This window comes from Dermochelys coriacea, chromosome 9 (genome assembly GCF_009764565.3).
Source record: "Dermochelys coriacea isolate rDerCor1 chromosome 9, rDerCor1.pri.v4, whole genome shotgun sequence".
NCBI lineage: Eukaryota > Metazoa > Chordata > Testudines > Dermochelyidae > Dermochelys > Dermochelys coriacea.
In genome coordinates, this window is record NC_050076.1 from 49,429,051 (window position 1) to 49,447,612 (window position 18,562).

Consider the following 18,562-nt stretch of genomic DNA (forward strand, 5'->3'; position numbering starts at 1 on the left):
CAGCTCCATTCCTTACAGTGGAGCCATTATTAGTCCTTCTAGAAGATTCCCTTAGGTTTGGTGGTTTTTGAAACTTTTTATTAAGGCAAAGTTATAATAGAAAATTAACATACTATATGATATATTATTTATTCAGGATCAGGTTAATATTTAATGAACCTGGCTAAACAGTCTGGTTTGCTGGCTGAAGAGCCCTCCTCTTCTGAGTACGCTTGATAGGATGACCAAAAATTTCTACATATCTATCCTATTTTTGGCACTTCTCTTGTGTACATACTTGGTGAGAGAGTTTTTCCATTACAAGGACAATCCATATTTTACTATACCTTAGTGCCATTGTAGGAGGGGGAATCACATTTTTTCCAATAATGTTCAATACAAAGTCAAGTTGTTAAAATAAAAATTGAAGTAATTTGCCCCTCTGTTTAAAATGTAGATTTTTTTACTGTAGCTTTTAAGTAAGCAGGTCAGAGGATCTCTAGGAAGCCAGCATTTAGTCATAAGATGAATCTTTTTAATAATTTCCATCCTAAACTATCTAATTCCTGGACACAATCACCAAATGTGCAAATACATTCCACTTTCCCTGCAACCCGTTCAACTAAGTGCTTTCCTAGTAACAAAAATTTGATGGATCTTAACTGGAGTCAAATGTCATCTGTACAGTAATTTTGAAACAATTTCTTTAAGAAGTACACAAATTGAGGACATATATCAATATGTGTTAACTACTTATGCTAAACAATCTGTTCATCTTGTATTTAGCTGTGACACGGAGGGTAAGCTTCCCAGACCTGAAGAGTAGTTAAGTGTAAGCCCGAAACTTGTTTCTCTCACCAACAGAAGTTGGTCCAATAAAAGATATTACCTCACCCACCTTGTCTCTCAGATTTATCATAGTTTATTTTGAAACCTGCCCAGATTCCCAAGTCTCTTGTTCTGTAATTTTTAACAAGGATTCTGACTCCTGCAAATATAATAAGACATCGTTGGCAAAAAAAGCTATTTTGTGATCTAATCCAGCAGATGTTTTGATATCCTTTACAAAGAGAGTGTCTCTCACATTATTTCATATGGCGCCATTGCCAAAGCAAACAGAGAGGATAGTGGGCAATGCCTAGACAAATTAAAATGAGGGGATTGATGACCATTAACCAAAGCAGACATTAGAAGATGAACATATAGGGCTGATATGCCCCTATAAAACTGGCTTCCAAAACCAAGATACTCCCACTCCAATGGGTCAAAGGCTTTGTCAGCATCCAAAGAAAGCAGCACATAGGAAGAATTGCTAGAATTAAAATTATAGATCATATTCAGAGTTCTTCTGATGTTGTCAGATAGATGTGCTGCCAGGAAGGAACCCAGATTGGTCAGGGTGAACATATTTGAGCAAGATAACACTGTCTGTTTGCTAACGCCTTATCGTAAACTTTAGCAGGCACTTTAATTAAGAAATATGTTACATGATGCATAACTGGTACGAATTTTTCCCTCTTTAGGAATAACCATGCCTGTTTCCATGAATCTGGAAATTCATTCCCTGCACTATAGCATTAAACAATTCAGTTAAAATACGGATCAGCACTTGCCTTAGAGCACTATAATATTCCCCAGCAATCCAATCAGGATCTGGAGCTTTCTTGGATTTTAAATTCTTAATTACATCTTCAACTTCCCCTGCAGCAATTTGCCTATCAAGAGCTGCCATATCATCCTCTGAGATCTGAGAAGTGTGTAACTATCTCAGTGATTTATTTATAAGTTCAGGATTTGGATGTTAAGTGTACAAAGTGTGGAAGAACTTAACACTTTCAGAGATCTAGTTGATACCAGTTACTAAATCTCCCTTTTTTTTCTTTGAGTTACTGCACATGTCAATCCTAATATGGTGTTTATGTGCTCCAGCACAGGAGTTTGGTACAGTTTCATTAGCAGTGACTAGTGGGGTGGCACATGCACCCTTCATGCCCTCATGACCCTCTCCGCCAAGGGCAAACCCAGTCTCTCTGCATCTCATAACCTGGATAATAGCTGGATGTCTACAATAGACATGGAGTGTTCTTCAGAGGTGCAGAGCATTCTTCTTCAGAGAGGGAAATTATCCACTAGGATTATCTATACTGCCAAATGGAAACATTTTTCTTTATTGGCAAAGACTACAGGTTACACTCCATGTCAGTATTCTATTCCAATAATATTAGATTATCTCTTATTTTTAAAGCACTCAGAACTATATGTTTTGTCAGTCAAAGTCCATTTGGCAACAATATCTGCATTTCATCCTCCAGGAGTGGGAGATACAATTTTCTCTCATCTATCAGTGAATAGATTTATGAAAGGGTTAGTCCACATTTTTCCTCCTGTGAGTCCCCCAACATGGGACTTCTGTTTAGTGCTTTCTTCACATATGAATCCTTTTCACCTTTATGAGATTGTCCAATTTATCCACTGTCATTGATATATACTTCAGATGTGAAAAGGTTGCTGTTATGGCTCTATACATAAAACATCAAGACTTTTCATTGCTTATGGTAGTAAATGAACAGGGATGGCTGTTTCATCACAGACACTTACAAAATGTGTATTGGATTGTATTAAAACTTCTTATGATATTAATGAGTCCTCCACCAAATATCTAAACTCACTCCACCAGAGTGCAGGCTGCATCAATATCATGCTTAAGTTGGGTTCCAGGCAACTCCTGGCCTTCACTTCATATGTTTGTGAAACATTATTAGTTAGAAAGAAAAGGAGTACTTGTGGCACCTTAGAGACTAACCTTAGTAGCTCACGAAAGCTTATGCTCAAATAAATTTGTTAGTCTCTAAGGTGCCACAAGTACTCCTTTTCTTTTTTGCGAATACAGACTAACACGGCTGCTACTCTGAAACCTATTATTAGTTAGTAACCACTTCAAGATTTAATGATTTAAGATTTTCACATAACTACTAGCTTCCCACTCCTTAAAGATGACCACTAGCTAATTACCATACATATGATCCACAGTAACTGAAAAAAGAAAGAATGGTTACTTATCTGATAGTAACTATGGTACTTTGGGATCTTCTGCACGTGGATCCCATGACTTGCCCTCTGTCCCCACAGCTCAGAGTCTTATAAATGAGGATTTTGGGCAATAAAGGAAGTGACTAGTGGTTGGGGTTGCTGTGCCTTTTATGCCCTTGGGGGAGGCGGAGCTTAAGGGCATTCAGGGTCCATGCATGACCCCTATTGGACACTGACTGAACAAAAGTCAACTGTATATACAGACAATAGATTTCCAAAGGGGTCCACACCACCATTCAAAATTTCCAAAGAGGTCTGCATCTCCATTTGAAATTTTTTAGGGGTCCACAAATGAAAAAAAGGTTGAGAACCACTGGTTTAATGCACTAAGATGTGTAAGGCATTCTGTTACTATGGTGATGGGGGCAGGATAAGGACCTGAACTAAATTAGGAAGTCTGCCATTAGTCTATGTAAACATCTGTTGCATCAGTGGAGTCTCTGCTATGAACTGAGGATTGCATTGACTCTGTTCTTCTAGCCCCAGCTCTCAGGCTCTAATTAAAACACAATTCAATCCTTTTTACAGAATGAATTTGAAACTCTGCCTCAGGTTTTTTCCTCGGGAAATAATTACAGTAAAAGCTGTTTTATCCGGCATGTTGGAGGAATGTGGGGGTGCCGTAAGTGAAAAATGCCGATTAACTGAGAGGGAGGGAGTTTGGGTGTAGGAAGGGGTGCAGGGCTGGGGGTTGAGGCACCCCAACTCCCTCCCAGAGCCCACATTCCGCACCCCCTCCTGCGCCCCAAATCCCTGCAGGCCCTGCACCAACCAGACTATAAACGGGACTTGCAATGAAGATCAGAAATGCTGGTTTATAGAGCTTTCCTGTTGGTGAAGTGCCGGATAAAACAGCTTTTACTATACTACTGTAGGAGGTTGTTTGTGTGAGTATTAATACTGTGATATTGCTTAATGCAGTCAGACAAGTCTTGCTGATTTCTTAGAACTACCCAATGGTTATTTAAAATGTCCGTTTTTGTTATTTTACATTGTAATCAAGAGTCTAGGCACAAAATAGTGATTGTGGCATCATGAACCAGTTCAAATGTCAACATAAGATTCTGTGTAACTATTAATTGTCCTCACCATGCAAAGAGAGAAGCTTATTTGTATTGCTGAATCCATGATGAATATGCTTTCATTTCCAGGGAGAAGAAGCAGATGATGATGATATATACAATGTGCTTTCCACTTTGAAGAGATTAACTTCTTTTCATAAGTATGTGATTTTACTTGGATCAGCTTTGTCTAGTGATGATGTATAATGTTAGCCAATAAAAGATGATAATCAAAGTTAGGAAAGATGATGAAAATGATGTGCTAAAATATGAAAAACAAACTGACTGCCAGGAAAACATTCAGCAGCAAGGAGGGCTTTGATTCAGCAAAGCACTTATACACATGCTTAAGTCCAATTGAAATCAATGCCTTATAACTATTTTGGTTGGGCGTGTGATGTTTTTATTGAAATAGTTATGCTATAAAACCCTAGGTGACTTTTACTGGTAGAGTTTATTCTCCAGTCTTCACAGCAGTAGTCCTCCCTCTGTCCTCGTCAGCTGGGGGCAGAACAGAGCTTTGCTCTGAGCCGAGGCTTAAGACCAGACCTTCGGAAGAACTCTCCAGAATTTTCTGCCTCCGAGAGGTGCACAGCAGACTGAAGGACTCTCTTTGTGTCAGAGCTTTCATAGGATTTTTAAAAGACCTTTAACTAAAATGTCAGTTTCTTCATTGGTTAGGAGGTTTTTTCCTCAAAACTGCAGAACTAAAAAAAAAAAAAAAGTGGCTTTCTGAAGAGGATCTGAATGACAGCACTTTGCCTTCCTTTCCCCCAGTGATAGCAGGCCACAGGAAAAAACCTGATTCCCAACTAGCTTGGGAGAGAAATCCATGCTGAGACAGTTGAGCAAGGCTCTATGAAAGTTCTCTTCAGTGAAACCAGGCCAGAATCAGTGGCAGGGAATTGAGCATTCTTTAAAGCTCTCCTACCTGTCCTGTAAGCCATGGACCCCAATCCCTCAGCCTGCAGAGGAGGTAGGTAACGAATCCAGCCAGCATGTAGGCTAGGTCTGTGCTGAGATGACGACAAAGCATCCCTTTTCCATAAGTTGCTTTACCTGCAAGGTTTTAGCAGCCATGAAAGGTGCCAGTGCCTGAGACCTCACTGATACCAGTGAATCACTTGTTTCCAGTGGCACTGGCTCAGTCCTCATTCTGTGCTGTTAGTTCAGCGTGGATCCAGCAGCAGGGAGCATGGTCTGGTGTGATTCACATCCCCTTCCTTGTGTGGTGGACCTACATCCTCTCCCCTTCCATCCTCCAGGGATCCCATAGGAGGTCATAAAGTGTCTACTGTTTTCTGTAGGGCAACATGCAGGATACATGCCCATGTCTGTTCAGTCTCCTCGGTAATGCCCTCTCCCTCACAGGGCCCTTCCCCCTTTCTCTCAGGGGTTTGTCACAGGGACTAGTGAAGGATATTGCTCATAATCAGCTCCAAATTGGATAGCACAAACTCTTAAAATCTCTCAGAGTGTATCCCCTCTAGATTCTAATCTAGATTCTAGTCTAAAGAAAAGGAGAGTTCTCTGAAACAGGGGTTTTGAGCAAGATACCCCAGACTTTCAGTTAAGCTTTCCAGTGTTCAGCACGAATTGGAGGAGGAGGAGGGAGTCTAACTTCACAGGTATGTTTTTAGAAAATGAAACACTGGAGGGGGGAAAAGGGTAAAGTTGGGGAAAAGCTGTGTAATTCTTCCTCACCTGGTTCATGCAAGACTAATTAAGGTGAAGTGAGAATTCCCATTCAAGACTTACTTATTACCCACATTTTAAAGGGTGTTCTGTATTCTGTATTCTGGCTAAGGTTAAGCCTGCTGTAGAATACTTTGTAAAATGCATAGTCATAGCAGCTGAGGGAGTATTCCTACCAGACAGGAGAATAAGATTAACACTCAGATCAAACTTGGGTGCAGTAGTAGCAGCCCTGAGAGTATTGGCTGCAGTCTCTTATTGAGGAGGTCTGTGCTCAACTTGGAGGCCATTGTGAGCATCCAGAAAAAAAAAGATGATCTATTTTAAACAAGATTTCCCTAGCAGTGTTTTCAGGACTGATGCTTCACCTGACTCTGATTTGCTGTGTATTCAAATCTCACAAAAATACATCCTGGGGGCAACTATGGCTCCACTTGAAGAAACTAGACTTGCAGGCTAACATCTGGTGTCCTTCCAAATATTTTGTTGGTAGACTTGTAGGATTGAATCTCAAAGCAGTCAGTAAGGAAAATAAAGCCTCCTCCTTCCTCCAGTGAGAGAATCTTAAAACTTCCTTATCTCAGCAAGTATTCCCTTTGTAGCCACTGCTCTTCCAAGTTCTAGTATAGAGATTACACATTAGGAGGAAGCCATTGCTACGTTTCCTGAGGCTTGGAAGATCTAGGCTGGACTATCTCGAAAGCTGTCCCAACTCCAAAAACTTCTCTCTGATTTTGAGCGTACCATGTCTTTGGAGATCCCCTGTACCTCCTTGGGGTGTTTCAGTTAAGACTGTCACCTGGGAGTAAACCACATCCGAAAATGGGGGCTTGAGGTAATCAGAAGTGAAGACTGAGTTCTGTGGAGAGACACAAGATTCTTTGTGGTTCAAAAAGAAACAATAGCATGCAGCCCACTTCAGATCTCAGGTCCCTCAACAAATCCATCCGATGAAGTGAGCTGTAGCTCACGAAAGCTTATGCTTAAATAGATTTGTTAGTCTCTAAGGTGCCTTTTCTTTATAAGGAAGTACTCCTTTTCTTTATAAGGAAATCAGTATTCCAGGTAGAAATACTGAAATCCATCATTAAATAATTTTCTCCCCAAGTCTTCAGAATATGAAAATAAATCCCTAGAAATCTACTGAAGATATGATCAGGGAGAATTACACAGAGATATAAAATCATAGGACTGGAATGGACCTCAAGAGGTCATCTAGTCCAGTCCCCTGCACTCATGGCAGGACTAAGCATTATCTAGCCCATTCTTGACAGATGTTTGTCTAACCTGCTCTTAAAAATCTCCAATGATGAAGATTCCACAACCTCCCTAGGCAATTTATTCCAGTGCTTAATTACCCTGACAGGAAGTTTTTCCTAATGTCCAATGTAAACCTCCCTTGCTGCAACTTAAGCCCATTGCTTCTTGTCCTATTCTCAGAGGTTAAGAAAAACTATTTTTCTCCCTCCTCCTTGTAAAAACCTTTTACGTATTTGAAAACTGTTATCATGTCCCCTCTCAGTCTTCTCTTTTCCAGACTGAACAAACCCAATTTTTTCAATCTTCCCCCATAGGTCATGTTTTCTAGGCCTTTAATCATTTTTGTCGCTCTTCTCTGGACACTCTTCAATTTGTTCACATCTTTCCCACATCTTTCCTGAAATGTGGTGTCCAGAACCAGACACAATATTCCAGTTGAGGCCTAATCAGCACGGAGTAGAGTGTTTAACTTCTGCCCCAACAAGAGGCATTTTCAATACAAAGTATTCCCTTTTTGGACTTGTAGTTTCTACTCAAATGCTATATCATCCCTCCCTTCAAGTGAAAGGGATGTCTGAATGACATTTTCATATTACACAGAGTCCAGTAGCCATTGCTAAAAGCCTTCAGAAACATGGCTTTGAGCAAACAAGTGTAAGGGCCAGTTACAGCCTTCACAAAACTCCAGCATCTAAGTTATCATCCAGCACAATCTTTATTTCAGAAGGGAGATGGCAGAAGATAGTGTCAAACATTAGCATATCTCTCCTAAGATTAGAGTTTCTGCCTGAGCTTCTGGGGTTGTTGGTTTCATATGTGGATAACCCAGCACAATTCTTACTTCTCTTCTAGCCAGCAAATCAGTATATAAAGATCTTGGTCCAAATCCAGAACTAGTATCCTTGGTGAATTCATTCTTAATATTATTTAACAACTACCTGATGTCAGGCCCAAAGAAGCTGGCCAGCAAAACAGATACCAACAGACTCCATGTAGGGGGAACTCAGGGCCCCCACAAGGAGACATGGAATATAACCTGTCTCATGCTAAGGCCCATCAAACTCACATCTCACATCCATTTCCAGCAGATGACTCTTCAAAGTCTGTCTGTATGTAACTGCTAAATAGGGAGAAAACATTCAGCACTGCTTAGGGAAGTAGCTTTGTTCATGTCTTGAATAGAAGCTGTTGCTCTGTTCTTCAGTGTTCTACACCAAGAAGTGTAGTCAGTCAGCTGGCTCAGCAAGACACACTTAGAAACAAAGGATTGCAGTCTAGATCAGCTAACCTTTCATTGTATCACAGGACAGTTGAAAACCTATTGATAACCTATTTGCATCCAAGTCCAGCTAGAAAAGCAAAAGAGGTAAAGAAGAGGAAGAGACATTCAAAAGCAGAGGCAGTGATCCCCTTATCTCAGAAGTGAGGTAAAGGGCTTTCTTTATGCCTTTCCTCCTCTACCCCCCAAACCCCTTAGAATAAAGATGGTAAAGATGATGGTGAAGGAACAGACCACAGTGATTAAAATCACCTTGTTAACTCTTGAGTCTTAGTTCTCCGACAGATATAACTGTAACCTCCTCTCAAACTTGCAGCACGCACACACCCACACACACCAGGGATCTGTCATGAACCACTATTCCGTGCTGCCTAAGCCAACAGCTGGGAAGCTGAGAGGAAGCAAGTACAGCTACTCGTAAAAAAGTGATTAACATCTTCCCAGTATCTTAGAGGAAATTCAGAATTATGTATATGTATCATCTGATGTTGAGATATCAGTCTAATATGGGATACACATCAAGGAAAAGTCAGCTGAAGCAAAGGACATTCTGGTGTTTTTATAATGTAGCCTGACCATGGGGCTCAAGGCCAACACTTTTTGGAAAGACAAGTCAGTGACTGCAGGAATGTAGCACTGTAAGAAACATATGAGAATCCTTCATCATCGTCACATAACAGATATCAGAGGACCACCAACATTATCAGTTTTCTGGCATAGGAACAGAAGAATGGCCATAGTGGGTCAGAACAGTGGTCCATCTAGCCCAGTTTCCGGTCTTCTGACAATGGCCGATGCCAAATGCTTCAAAAAGAATGAACAGAACAGGACAATTATCAAGTGATCCATCCCCTGTCATCCTGTCGCAGCATCTGGCAGTCAGAGCTTAGGGACACCTAGAACATGGAGTTGCATCTCTGACCATCTTGGCTAATAGCCATTGATGGACCTATCCTCCGTGAAGTTATCTAATTCTTTTTTTAACCCAGTTATATTTTTGGCCTTCACAACATCCCCTGGCAACAAGTTCCAAAGGTTGACTGTGCACTGTGAAGAATTACTTCCTTTTGTTCGTTTTAAACCTGCTGCCTATTAATTTTATTGGGTGACCTCTGTTTTTGTGTTATGTGAAGGATAAATAATACTTGTGTATTCACTTTCTCCGTATCATTTGTGATCTTATATACTTCTATCATACCACCCTGTAAGTCATCTCTTTTCCAGACTGAACAGTCCCAATCTTTTTAATGTCTCTTCATATGGAAGCTGTTCCATACTCCTAATCATTTTTGTTGCCCTTTGTTGTATTTTTTCCATTTTTAATGTATCTTTTTTTTTAGATGGGGCGACCAGAACTGCCCGCAGTATTCAAGGTGTGGACATACCATGGATGTATATAGTGACATTATGATATTTAGTGACTTATTATCTATCCCTTTCCTAATGGTTCCTAACATTCTGTTAGCTTTTTTGACTGCCGCTGTACATTGAGTGGATGTTTCCTGAGTATTATCCACAATGACTCTAAGATCTCTTCCTTACAGCTAATTTAAACCCCATCATTTTGTGCTTAGAGTTGGGATTATATTTTCCAATATGCATTACTTTGCATTTATCAACATTTAATTTGGCCTGCCATTTTATTGCCCCATCACACAGTTTTATGAGATCCCTTTGTAACTTTTCACAGTCTGGTTTGGACTTAACTATTTTGAGTAATTTTGTATCACTGCAAACTTTCCTACCTCAGTATTTATCTCTTTTCCCAAGTAATTTATGAATATGTTGAACAGCACTGGTTCTAGTAGAGATTCCTGGGAGACCCCGCTGTTTACCTTTCTCCATTCTGAGAACTGACCATTTATTCCTACCTTTGGTTTCTTATCTTTTAACCAGTTACTGATCCATGAGAGGACCCTCCCTCTTATCCCATGATTACTTAATTTGCTTAAGAACCTTTAGTGAGGGACCTTTTCACAGGCTTTCTGAAAGTCCAAGTACAATACATTCACTGAATCACCCTTGTCCACATGTTTGTTGACCCTCAAAGAATTCTAATAGATTGGTGAGGCATGATTTCCCTTTACAAAAGCCATGTTGACTCTTCCACAACAAATCGTGTTCATCTATGCGTCTGATAATTCTTTTCTTTATTATAGTTTCAGCCTTTTCGCCTCATGCTGAAATTAGGCTTATCAGCCTGTAATTGCCAGGTTTGCCTCTGGAGCCTTTTTTAAAAATTGAGGTCACATTTGCTATCCTCCAGTCATCTGGTATAGACACTGATTTAAGTGATTACATACCACAGTTAGTAGTTCTGCAATTTCATATTTGAGTTCTTTCAGAACTCCTGCGTAAATACCATCTGGTTCTGGTAACTCAGTTCCTCAGATTTGTCACCTAAAAAGAATGGCTCAGATGTAGGAATCTCCCACACATTCTCTGCAGTGAAGACCAATGCAAATAATTCATTTAGCTTCTCCACAATGGCCTTGTCTTACTTGAGTGCTCCCTTAGCACCTCAATTGTCCAGTGGCCGCACTGACTTGTTTGGCAGGCTTTCTGCTTCTGATGCACTTAAAAAAAAATACTGTTTCTTTTGAGTTTTTTTGCTAGTTACTCTTCAAATTCTTTTTTGGCCTAACTAATTATACTTTTTCATTTGATTTGTCAGAGTTGGTGCGACTTTCTATTTTCCTCAGTAAGATTTGACTTCCGGTTTTTAAAGGATGCCTTTTTGCCTCTAACTGCCTCTTTTACTCTGTTGTTTAGCCATGATGACATTTTTCTGACCTCCTTACTGTGATTTTTTATTTGGGGTATACCTTTCCCTATGTCACTGGTACCAATAGGCAGATTCATAGATTCATAGATATTAAGGTCAGAAGGGACCCTTATGATCATCTAGTTTGACCTCCTGCACAATGCAGGCCACAGAATCTCATCCACCCACTCCTGCAATAAACCTCTCACCTATGTCTGAGCTATTGAAGTCCTCAAATCATGGTTTAAAGACTTCAAGGTGCAGAGAATTCTCCAGCAGGTGACCCGTGGCCCATGCTACAGAGGAAGGCGAAAACCCCCCAGGGCCTCTTCCAATCTGCCCTGGAGGAAAATTCCTTTCCGACCCCAAATACGGCGATCAGCTGAACCCTGAGCATGTGGGCAAGATTCACCAGCCCAGATACCCAGGAAAGAATTCTCTGTAGTAACTCAGTTCCCACCCCATCTAACATCCCATCACAGGCCATTGGGCCTATTTACCATGAATAGTTAAAGATCAATTAATTGCCAAAATCATGTTATCCCATCATACCATCTCCTCCATAAACTTATCGAGTTTAATCTTGAAGTCAGATAGGCCTTTTGCCCCCCACTGCAACCCTTGGAAGGCTATTCCAGAACTTCACTCCTCTGATGGTTAGAAACCTTCATCTAATTTCAAGTCTAAACTTCCCGATGGCCAGTTTATATCCATTTGTTCTTGTGTCCACATTGGTAATGAGCTTAAATAATTCCTCTCCCTCTCCGGTATTTATCCCTCTGGTATACTTACAGAGAGCAATCATATCTCCCCTCAACCTTCTTTTAGTTAGGCTAAACAAGCCAAGCTCCTTAAGTCTCCTTTCATAAGACAAGTTTTCCATTCCTTGGATCATCCTAGTAGCCCTTCTCTGTACCTGTTCCAGTTTGAATTCATCCTTTCTAAACATGGGAGACCAGAACTGCACACAGTATTCCAGATGAGGTCTCACCAGTGCCTTGTATAATGGTATTAAAACCTCCTTATACCTACTGGAAATGCCTTGCCTGATGCATCCCAAGACCGCATTAGCTTTTTTCACGGTCATATCACATTGGCGGCTCATAGTCATCCTGTGGTCAACCAATACTCCAAGGTCCTTCTTCTTCTCCATTGCTTCTAATTGATGCGTCCCCAACTTATAACTAAAATTCTTGTTATTAATCCCCAAATGCATGACCTTACACTTGTCACTATTAAATTTCATCCGATTGCTATTACTCCAGTTTACTATTGCTATTACTCCAGATCCTCCTGTATGATATCCCGGTCCTTCTCTAAATTGGCAATACCTCCCAGCTTTGTATCATCCGCAAACTGTATTAGCACACTCCCACTTTTTTTGTGCCAAGGTCAGTAATAAAAAGATTAAATAAGATTGGTCCCCAAACTGATCCCTGAGGAACTCCACTGGTAACCTCCCTCCGGTCTGATAGTTCACCTTTCAGTATGACCCGCTGCAGTCTCCCTTTTAACCAATTCCTTATCCACCTTTCAATTTTCATATTGATCCCCATCTTTTCCAGTTTAACTAATAACTCCCCATGTGGCACGGTATCAAACGCCTTACTGAAATCTAGGTAAATTAGATCAACTGCATTTCCTGTGTCTAAAAAATCTGTTACTTTCTCAAAGAAGGAGATCAGATTGGTTTGGCATGATCTACCTTTTGTAAAACCATGTTGTATTTTGTCCCATTTACCATTGACCTCAATGTCCTTAACTACTTTCTCCTTCAAAATTTTTTCCAAGACCTTGCATACTACAGATGTCAAACTAACAGACCTGTAGTTACCCGGATCACTTTTTTTCCTTTCTTAAAAATAGGAACTATGTTAGCAATTCTCCAGTCATACGGTACAACCCCTAAGTTTACAGATTCATTAAAAATTCTTGCTAATGGGCTTGCAATTTCAGGTGCCAATTCCTTTAATATTCTTGGATGAAGATTATCTGGGCCCCCCGATTTAGTCCCATTAAGCTGTTCAAGTTTTGCTTCTACCTCAGATATGGTAATACCTACTTCCATATCCTCATTCCCATTTGTCATGCTACCATTATCCCTAAGATCCTCTTTAGCCTTATTAAAGACTGAGGCAAAGTATTTGTTTAGATATTGGGCCATATCTAGATTATCCTTAACCTCCACTCTATCCTTAGTGTTTAGCGGTCCCACTTCTTCTTCCTTCTTTGTTTTCTTCTTATTTATATGGCTATAGAACCTTTTACTATTGGTTTTAATTCCCTTTGCAAGGTCCAACTCTACTTGATTTTTAGCCTTTTCACTTTATCCCTACATGTTCTGACCTCAATAAGGTAGCTTTCCTTGCTGATCTCTCCCATCTTCCACTCCCTATATGCTTTCTGCTTTTTCTTAATCACCTCTCTGAGATGCTTGCTCATCCAGCTTGGTCTACAACTCCTGCCTATGAATTTTTTCCCCTTTCTTGGCATGCAGGCTTCCGATAGCTTCTGCAGCTTTGACTTGAAGTAATCCCAGGCCTCCTCTGCCTTTAGATCCATAAGTTCTTCAGTTCAATCCACTTCCCTAACTAATTTCCTTAATTTTTGAAAGTCAGCCCTTTTGAAATCAAAAACCCTAGTTGCAGATTTATTTTTGTTAATCCTTCCGTTCAGTTTGAACTGAATTAGCTCATGATCACTTGAACCAAGGTTGTCCCCTACAACCATTTCTTCTATGAGGTCCTCACTGCTCACCAAAACCAAATCTAAAATTATATCCCCTCTTGTCAGTTCAGCAACTTCTTGATGACGGAATCCATCAGCTATCGCATCTAGGAAAATCTGAGCCCTATTATTATTACTAGCACTTGTCCTCCAGTCTATATCTGGGAAGTTAAAGTCTCCCATGATCACGCAGTTTCCATTAGTATTTACTTCATTAAAAACATTAAAGAGGGCTCTATCCATATCCAAATTAGATCCCTGTTTTCTTTAGCACACCCCAAGCACTATCACAGGGGAGGTCTAGTAGTTTTCTTCCCCAGTGTGATTTTTGCCCAGACGGACTTTGTCTTATCCATTCCTTTGCTTCTTACTGCTGTACATTCTATCTCATCATTGATATACAATGCTACTCCACCACCTTTACCTTTATTTCTGTTTTTCCTGAACAGCACATACCCTTCAATATCTGTAGTCCAGTCATGACTACTATTCCACCATGTTTCTGTTATCCCTATAATACCTGGTTTCACTTCCTGCACCAGTAGCTCTAGTTTCTCCATTTTGTTACCTAGGCTCCTCGCATTGGTCTACAAACATCTTAATTTTTGCTGTTTGGCCTCGCTCACATTCTTTACCCAATTAGACATGGACATTCTACAGCCAGTATGACCTATTAGACTGGTATGCGCACTGCCCTTCCTCCTTATGTCCATTCTCCTACCCACGGCTGAATCTTTTCTTACTTTGTTTTCTTCCCTCTCAATGCTAAAATCCTGCGTGGAGATTACCTGGACATCTCCCAACCATCTCCCCCAAATTCCTAGTTTAAAGCTCTCTTAATCAGTTGTGCCAGCTCCAGCCTAGAAGTCTATTTCCTTCCTACTCAGATGAAGTCCATCCCGAGAGAACTGTCCTCTGTCCATGAATGCCTCCCAGTGGCCATACATCCCAGAGCCCTCCTTATAGCACCACTGCCTGAGCCATCTGTTGATAGTCGTAATCTTGTCACACCTTTGTTGCCCTTCATGATCTTAATCTGTGGGCTGCAGGTCCTAACAGCACCTTTCAGCTTCATAGTTGGTATGTCTTCTTCTCACTGAAAGTGTCTTGCCTGCTCACCACCTTCTTGCCCCAAGTGGGGGTTGAAGCTTAGTGTGCTCTCAGTGAAACCTCAGTTTACATGTTCTATGATACACGGTTGTACTATGAACTAAACATGCTTCCATCTCCAAGGTCATCTCAATTTTCCTCATATAATAGGAAATTGTATTGTTACCATACTGGCTAAATCCATCCATTCTAAGGAAGCGGAAATGCATAAGTTGGGTGTGAACAGAGCCTACAATGGAATAAAGGTGCATATAGCAGAGGCATTCGAAGCCCTCAGTACAACTGCCATTACCAATATGAAAAGAGGAGTGGTCTTGTGGGCAGAGAAATACACTCTTTTATAGATTCCGAGGCCAGATGGAACCATAGTAATCACCTAGTCTGACCTCCTGTATAGCAAGGCCAGAGAAATTCCCCAAAATAATTCCTACAGCATGTCTTTGAAAAACATCCAATCTTGATTTAAACATAGTCAGTGATAGAGACTCCACCATGACCCCTTTGTAAGTTGTTCCAATGGTTAATTACCCTCACTGTTAAAAATTTGTCTTATTTCCAGTCTGAATTTTTCTAGCTTCAACTTTCAGCCATTGAATCATGTTATAGCTGTCTCTGCTAGACTGAAGAGCCCGTTATTAAATATTTGTTCCTCAGGTAGATACTGATATACTATGAGCAAGTCACCCCCTTAACCTTCTCTTTGTTAAACTAAATAGATTGAGCTGTATTTCACTAGAAGGCATGTTTCTAATCCTTTAAACATTCTTGTGGTTCTTCTCTGAATTCTCTCCAATTTATCTACATCCTTCTTGCACTGGGGGTATCGGAATTGGACTCAGCATTCCAGCAGCGGTCACACCAGTGTCAAGTATAGAGGTAAAATAACCTCTTTATTCTTACTCGAGATTCCCTATTTATGCATCCCAGGATTGCATTAGTTCTTTTGGACACAGCATCACACTGGGAGCTCCTGTTCAGCTGATTATCCGTCATGACTCCCACATCTTTTTCAGAATCACTGCTTCCCAGAATAGTGTCCCCTATTCTGTAAGTATGCCCTACTTCTTTGTCCCTAGATGTATACATTTACGTTTAGCTTAATTGAAACACATATTGTTTGCTTGTGTCCAGTTTACCAAGTGACGCAGATATCTATGAATCAGTGATCTGTCCCCTTCATTATTTACCACACCCCCAATTTCTGTGTCATTGTAAACTTTTGAGGAGGGCCTGTAAAGCTTATACATGGCCTTAAATCCTCACTTTCCGTTGACATCCTCTCCCTGCTAATGCAGCATTTGGTAGAAGGGTGTTACAGAACAGGGTGCCCCAGTAACCCTGAAATGTCTTTCCAGTTCTACATACATAAATTGAATCTTCCCTCCCTAGGGATGATTTACTGCTTTTTGCATCCGACTGTAAAGACTGTCTGACATGGAGGGAACTAAGAGGGAAAATTCTGTCTTATCAATGAATTTTCATTCTAGTACCCTCCATGTCAGACAGTTTGACCCTCCCTCAGAGTATTTCATTATGACCAGGTTTTCTTCTGGCTGTTGTTCATTGGTTAACTAGTTTGGAAGGGAAGAGGGTGTTCCTCCAGGAAATCCCAAAATTTCATGTCAAAACTCTTCTGCAAATAGTTTGAGTTGAATAGCACTTTTAAACTTTTGTATAGTTAGTACTTTTCCAGCTTTGGAGGTTATCATTCTGGAGAATTTTTCCTGAGGGGCAGACGTAAGCCCAGGCATAGAGCAAAGATCTGGTCTGCCTTCAGTTGCCATGGAAATAGAGAACGCTCCCTGTGAAGACTGTCTGTCATTGAGGGTCCTAGAATGAAAATTCATAAACAAGACAGAATTTTTATTTTCTTCTTCCCTACAGAAATAAACTGTTTCAGCATGACTGCATCTACACTAGGAGGTTGTGTACTGCTTTAACTCTTTTATTATTCAAATGGTACAACTTTTGTTGGACAAGTCTTTGTGCTTTGTTGAATCAGAGTCTATGTACACAACAAGATTATTCAGAGACAGTACCTGGGGGCCTAGAATTTATATAATACACATCTTATTGTCATGGAGCCAAGCCTACCTGAAATTCAACTTTTATGTCTGAGGGTTTGTTCGTTTGATTTTTTGTCTTTAGGGTCTTCCACAATTCTGGTATTCAAGAGCTTTTAATTAAATGACAATATGAGTGGTTACAAACCAATAGCAGAGACTGCCCCAATATTTCCTCAGTTTTCAGTACAAGAGGATTAGTTTTTATACCTTCGTATAATAATCAGTTCTTCAGCAATAAGAGTGTAACTTTACATTAAGGCCACGTCTATACTTACTGGAAATCTATGCTGCTGTGATGGATGCAGCGAGAATCGATTTAGAGAGTCTGGTGAAGATCCACTAAATCAATGGCATAGTGCTCTCCGGTCGACTCCACTACTCCATCAGAATGAGAAGAGTAAGGTTAGTCGATGGGAGTGTCTCCCATTGACACACCGCAGTGTAGACACCGCAGTAAGTCAACCTAAGCTACGTCGACTCCAGTTAACATTCACATAGCTGGAGTAGTGTAACTTAAGTTGACTTATTGTGGTAGTGCAGACAAGGCCTAAGTCATTGAAATCAGTGAGGTTCTATATAAGTGCAGGCATCCACCCATATGCTTCTCTTTGCAGGATCAGGCCCTTATAAGCTGATGAGAAGTGACGGGTCTCATGAGCTTTTCTCAGTACTCTTCCTCTCCAGTCTCCTGTGACTAGATCCCTTCTGTCTTACATTAGATATTTTAGAATGTTTACTATTTTAAAATTAAATATTTTATTGCAAATAACTAGAGAAAAATACCTAAATTTAGTTTGCCTAAAAATTATTTTTCATTTAAAATATTCTGTTTTACTTCCCTTGTGGGTATCTGCCACAATGCCTGAGAAGTGTCTGCTGAAGTTCCAGCAGTGTTTAGAATCATAGAATTAAGCTGATTTAGAGGCAAGTTCGAGACATGGTAGTTTGACTACAATTCAGCTATCTCTGTATATATAAAGGTGTATGGTTTACATTGATTTTAATTCTGCATTAGCAAAAACCTCTTTTGGTAAAATATTCCTAATTTATGAAAAAGCACAACTTCAAATTTTAATGTAGTGTGAACTAATTTATACAAGTGTCTTTCAAACTGCTCTGTTGTCTCAACATTGCAAACAAATACTGAACTATTGACTGAGTCGCAAAGACAGTTTTCTTCTCATGAAACTCACCTAATGTCTTTTTATTGCCTCTTCTTTTAGTGCTCATGATCTCACAAAATGGGATCTGTTTAGTAACTGCTACAGATTACTGAGGACTGGAATTGAACATGGAGCTATGCCAGAGCAGGTACAATTAGCAATATATATATTATATTGTTTTGGGGAGTTAAGCTTTATGAGTTTTAGTAGAATAATTATAGAGAAGCACAATAAGTTGATGCCCTAGCCTTTAAACCACAGTTTAAACCATGCTTTTTGGTCACACAGTGAAATTAATTTTAATGAAATTCCTGGATTTTCAATGAAAGGCCAGTATTAGTGAGGTGCAGGGCCAGGAGTCAGGATAC

At 40.2% G+C, this 18,562-nt stretch overlaps 1 protein-coding gene across 4 annotated transcripts in view; it reads left to right on the plus strand.

Annotated features, from left to right (window-relative positions):
* STAG1 (stromal antigen 1) overlaps window positions 1-18,562 on the plus strand; it is a 379,263-nt gene that overhangs the window by 265,647 nt on the left and 95,054 nt on the right. For all 4 annotated transcript variants that reach the window (XM_038415259.2, XM_038415257.2, XM_043492802.1 and 1 more), the window contains 2 exons: window positions 4,221-4,291; window positions 18,255-18,342. In XM_038415259.2, the coding sequence (XP_038271187.1) occupies window positions 4,221-4,291; window positions 18,255-18,342 (159 nt within the window). The remainder of the gene's footprint in view (window positions 1-4,220; window positions 4,292-18,254; window positions 18,343-18,562) is intronic.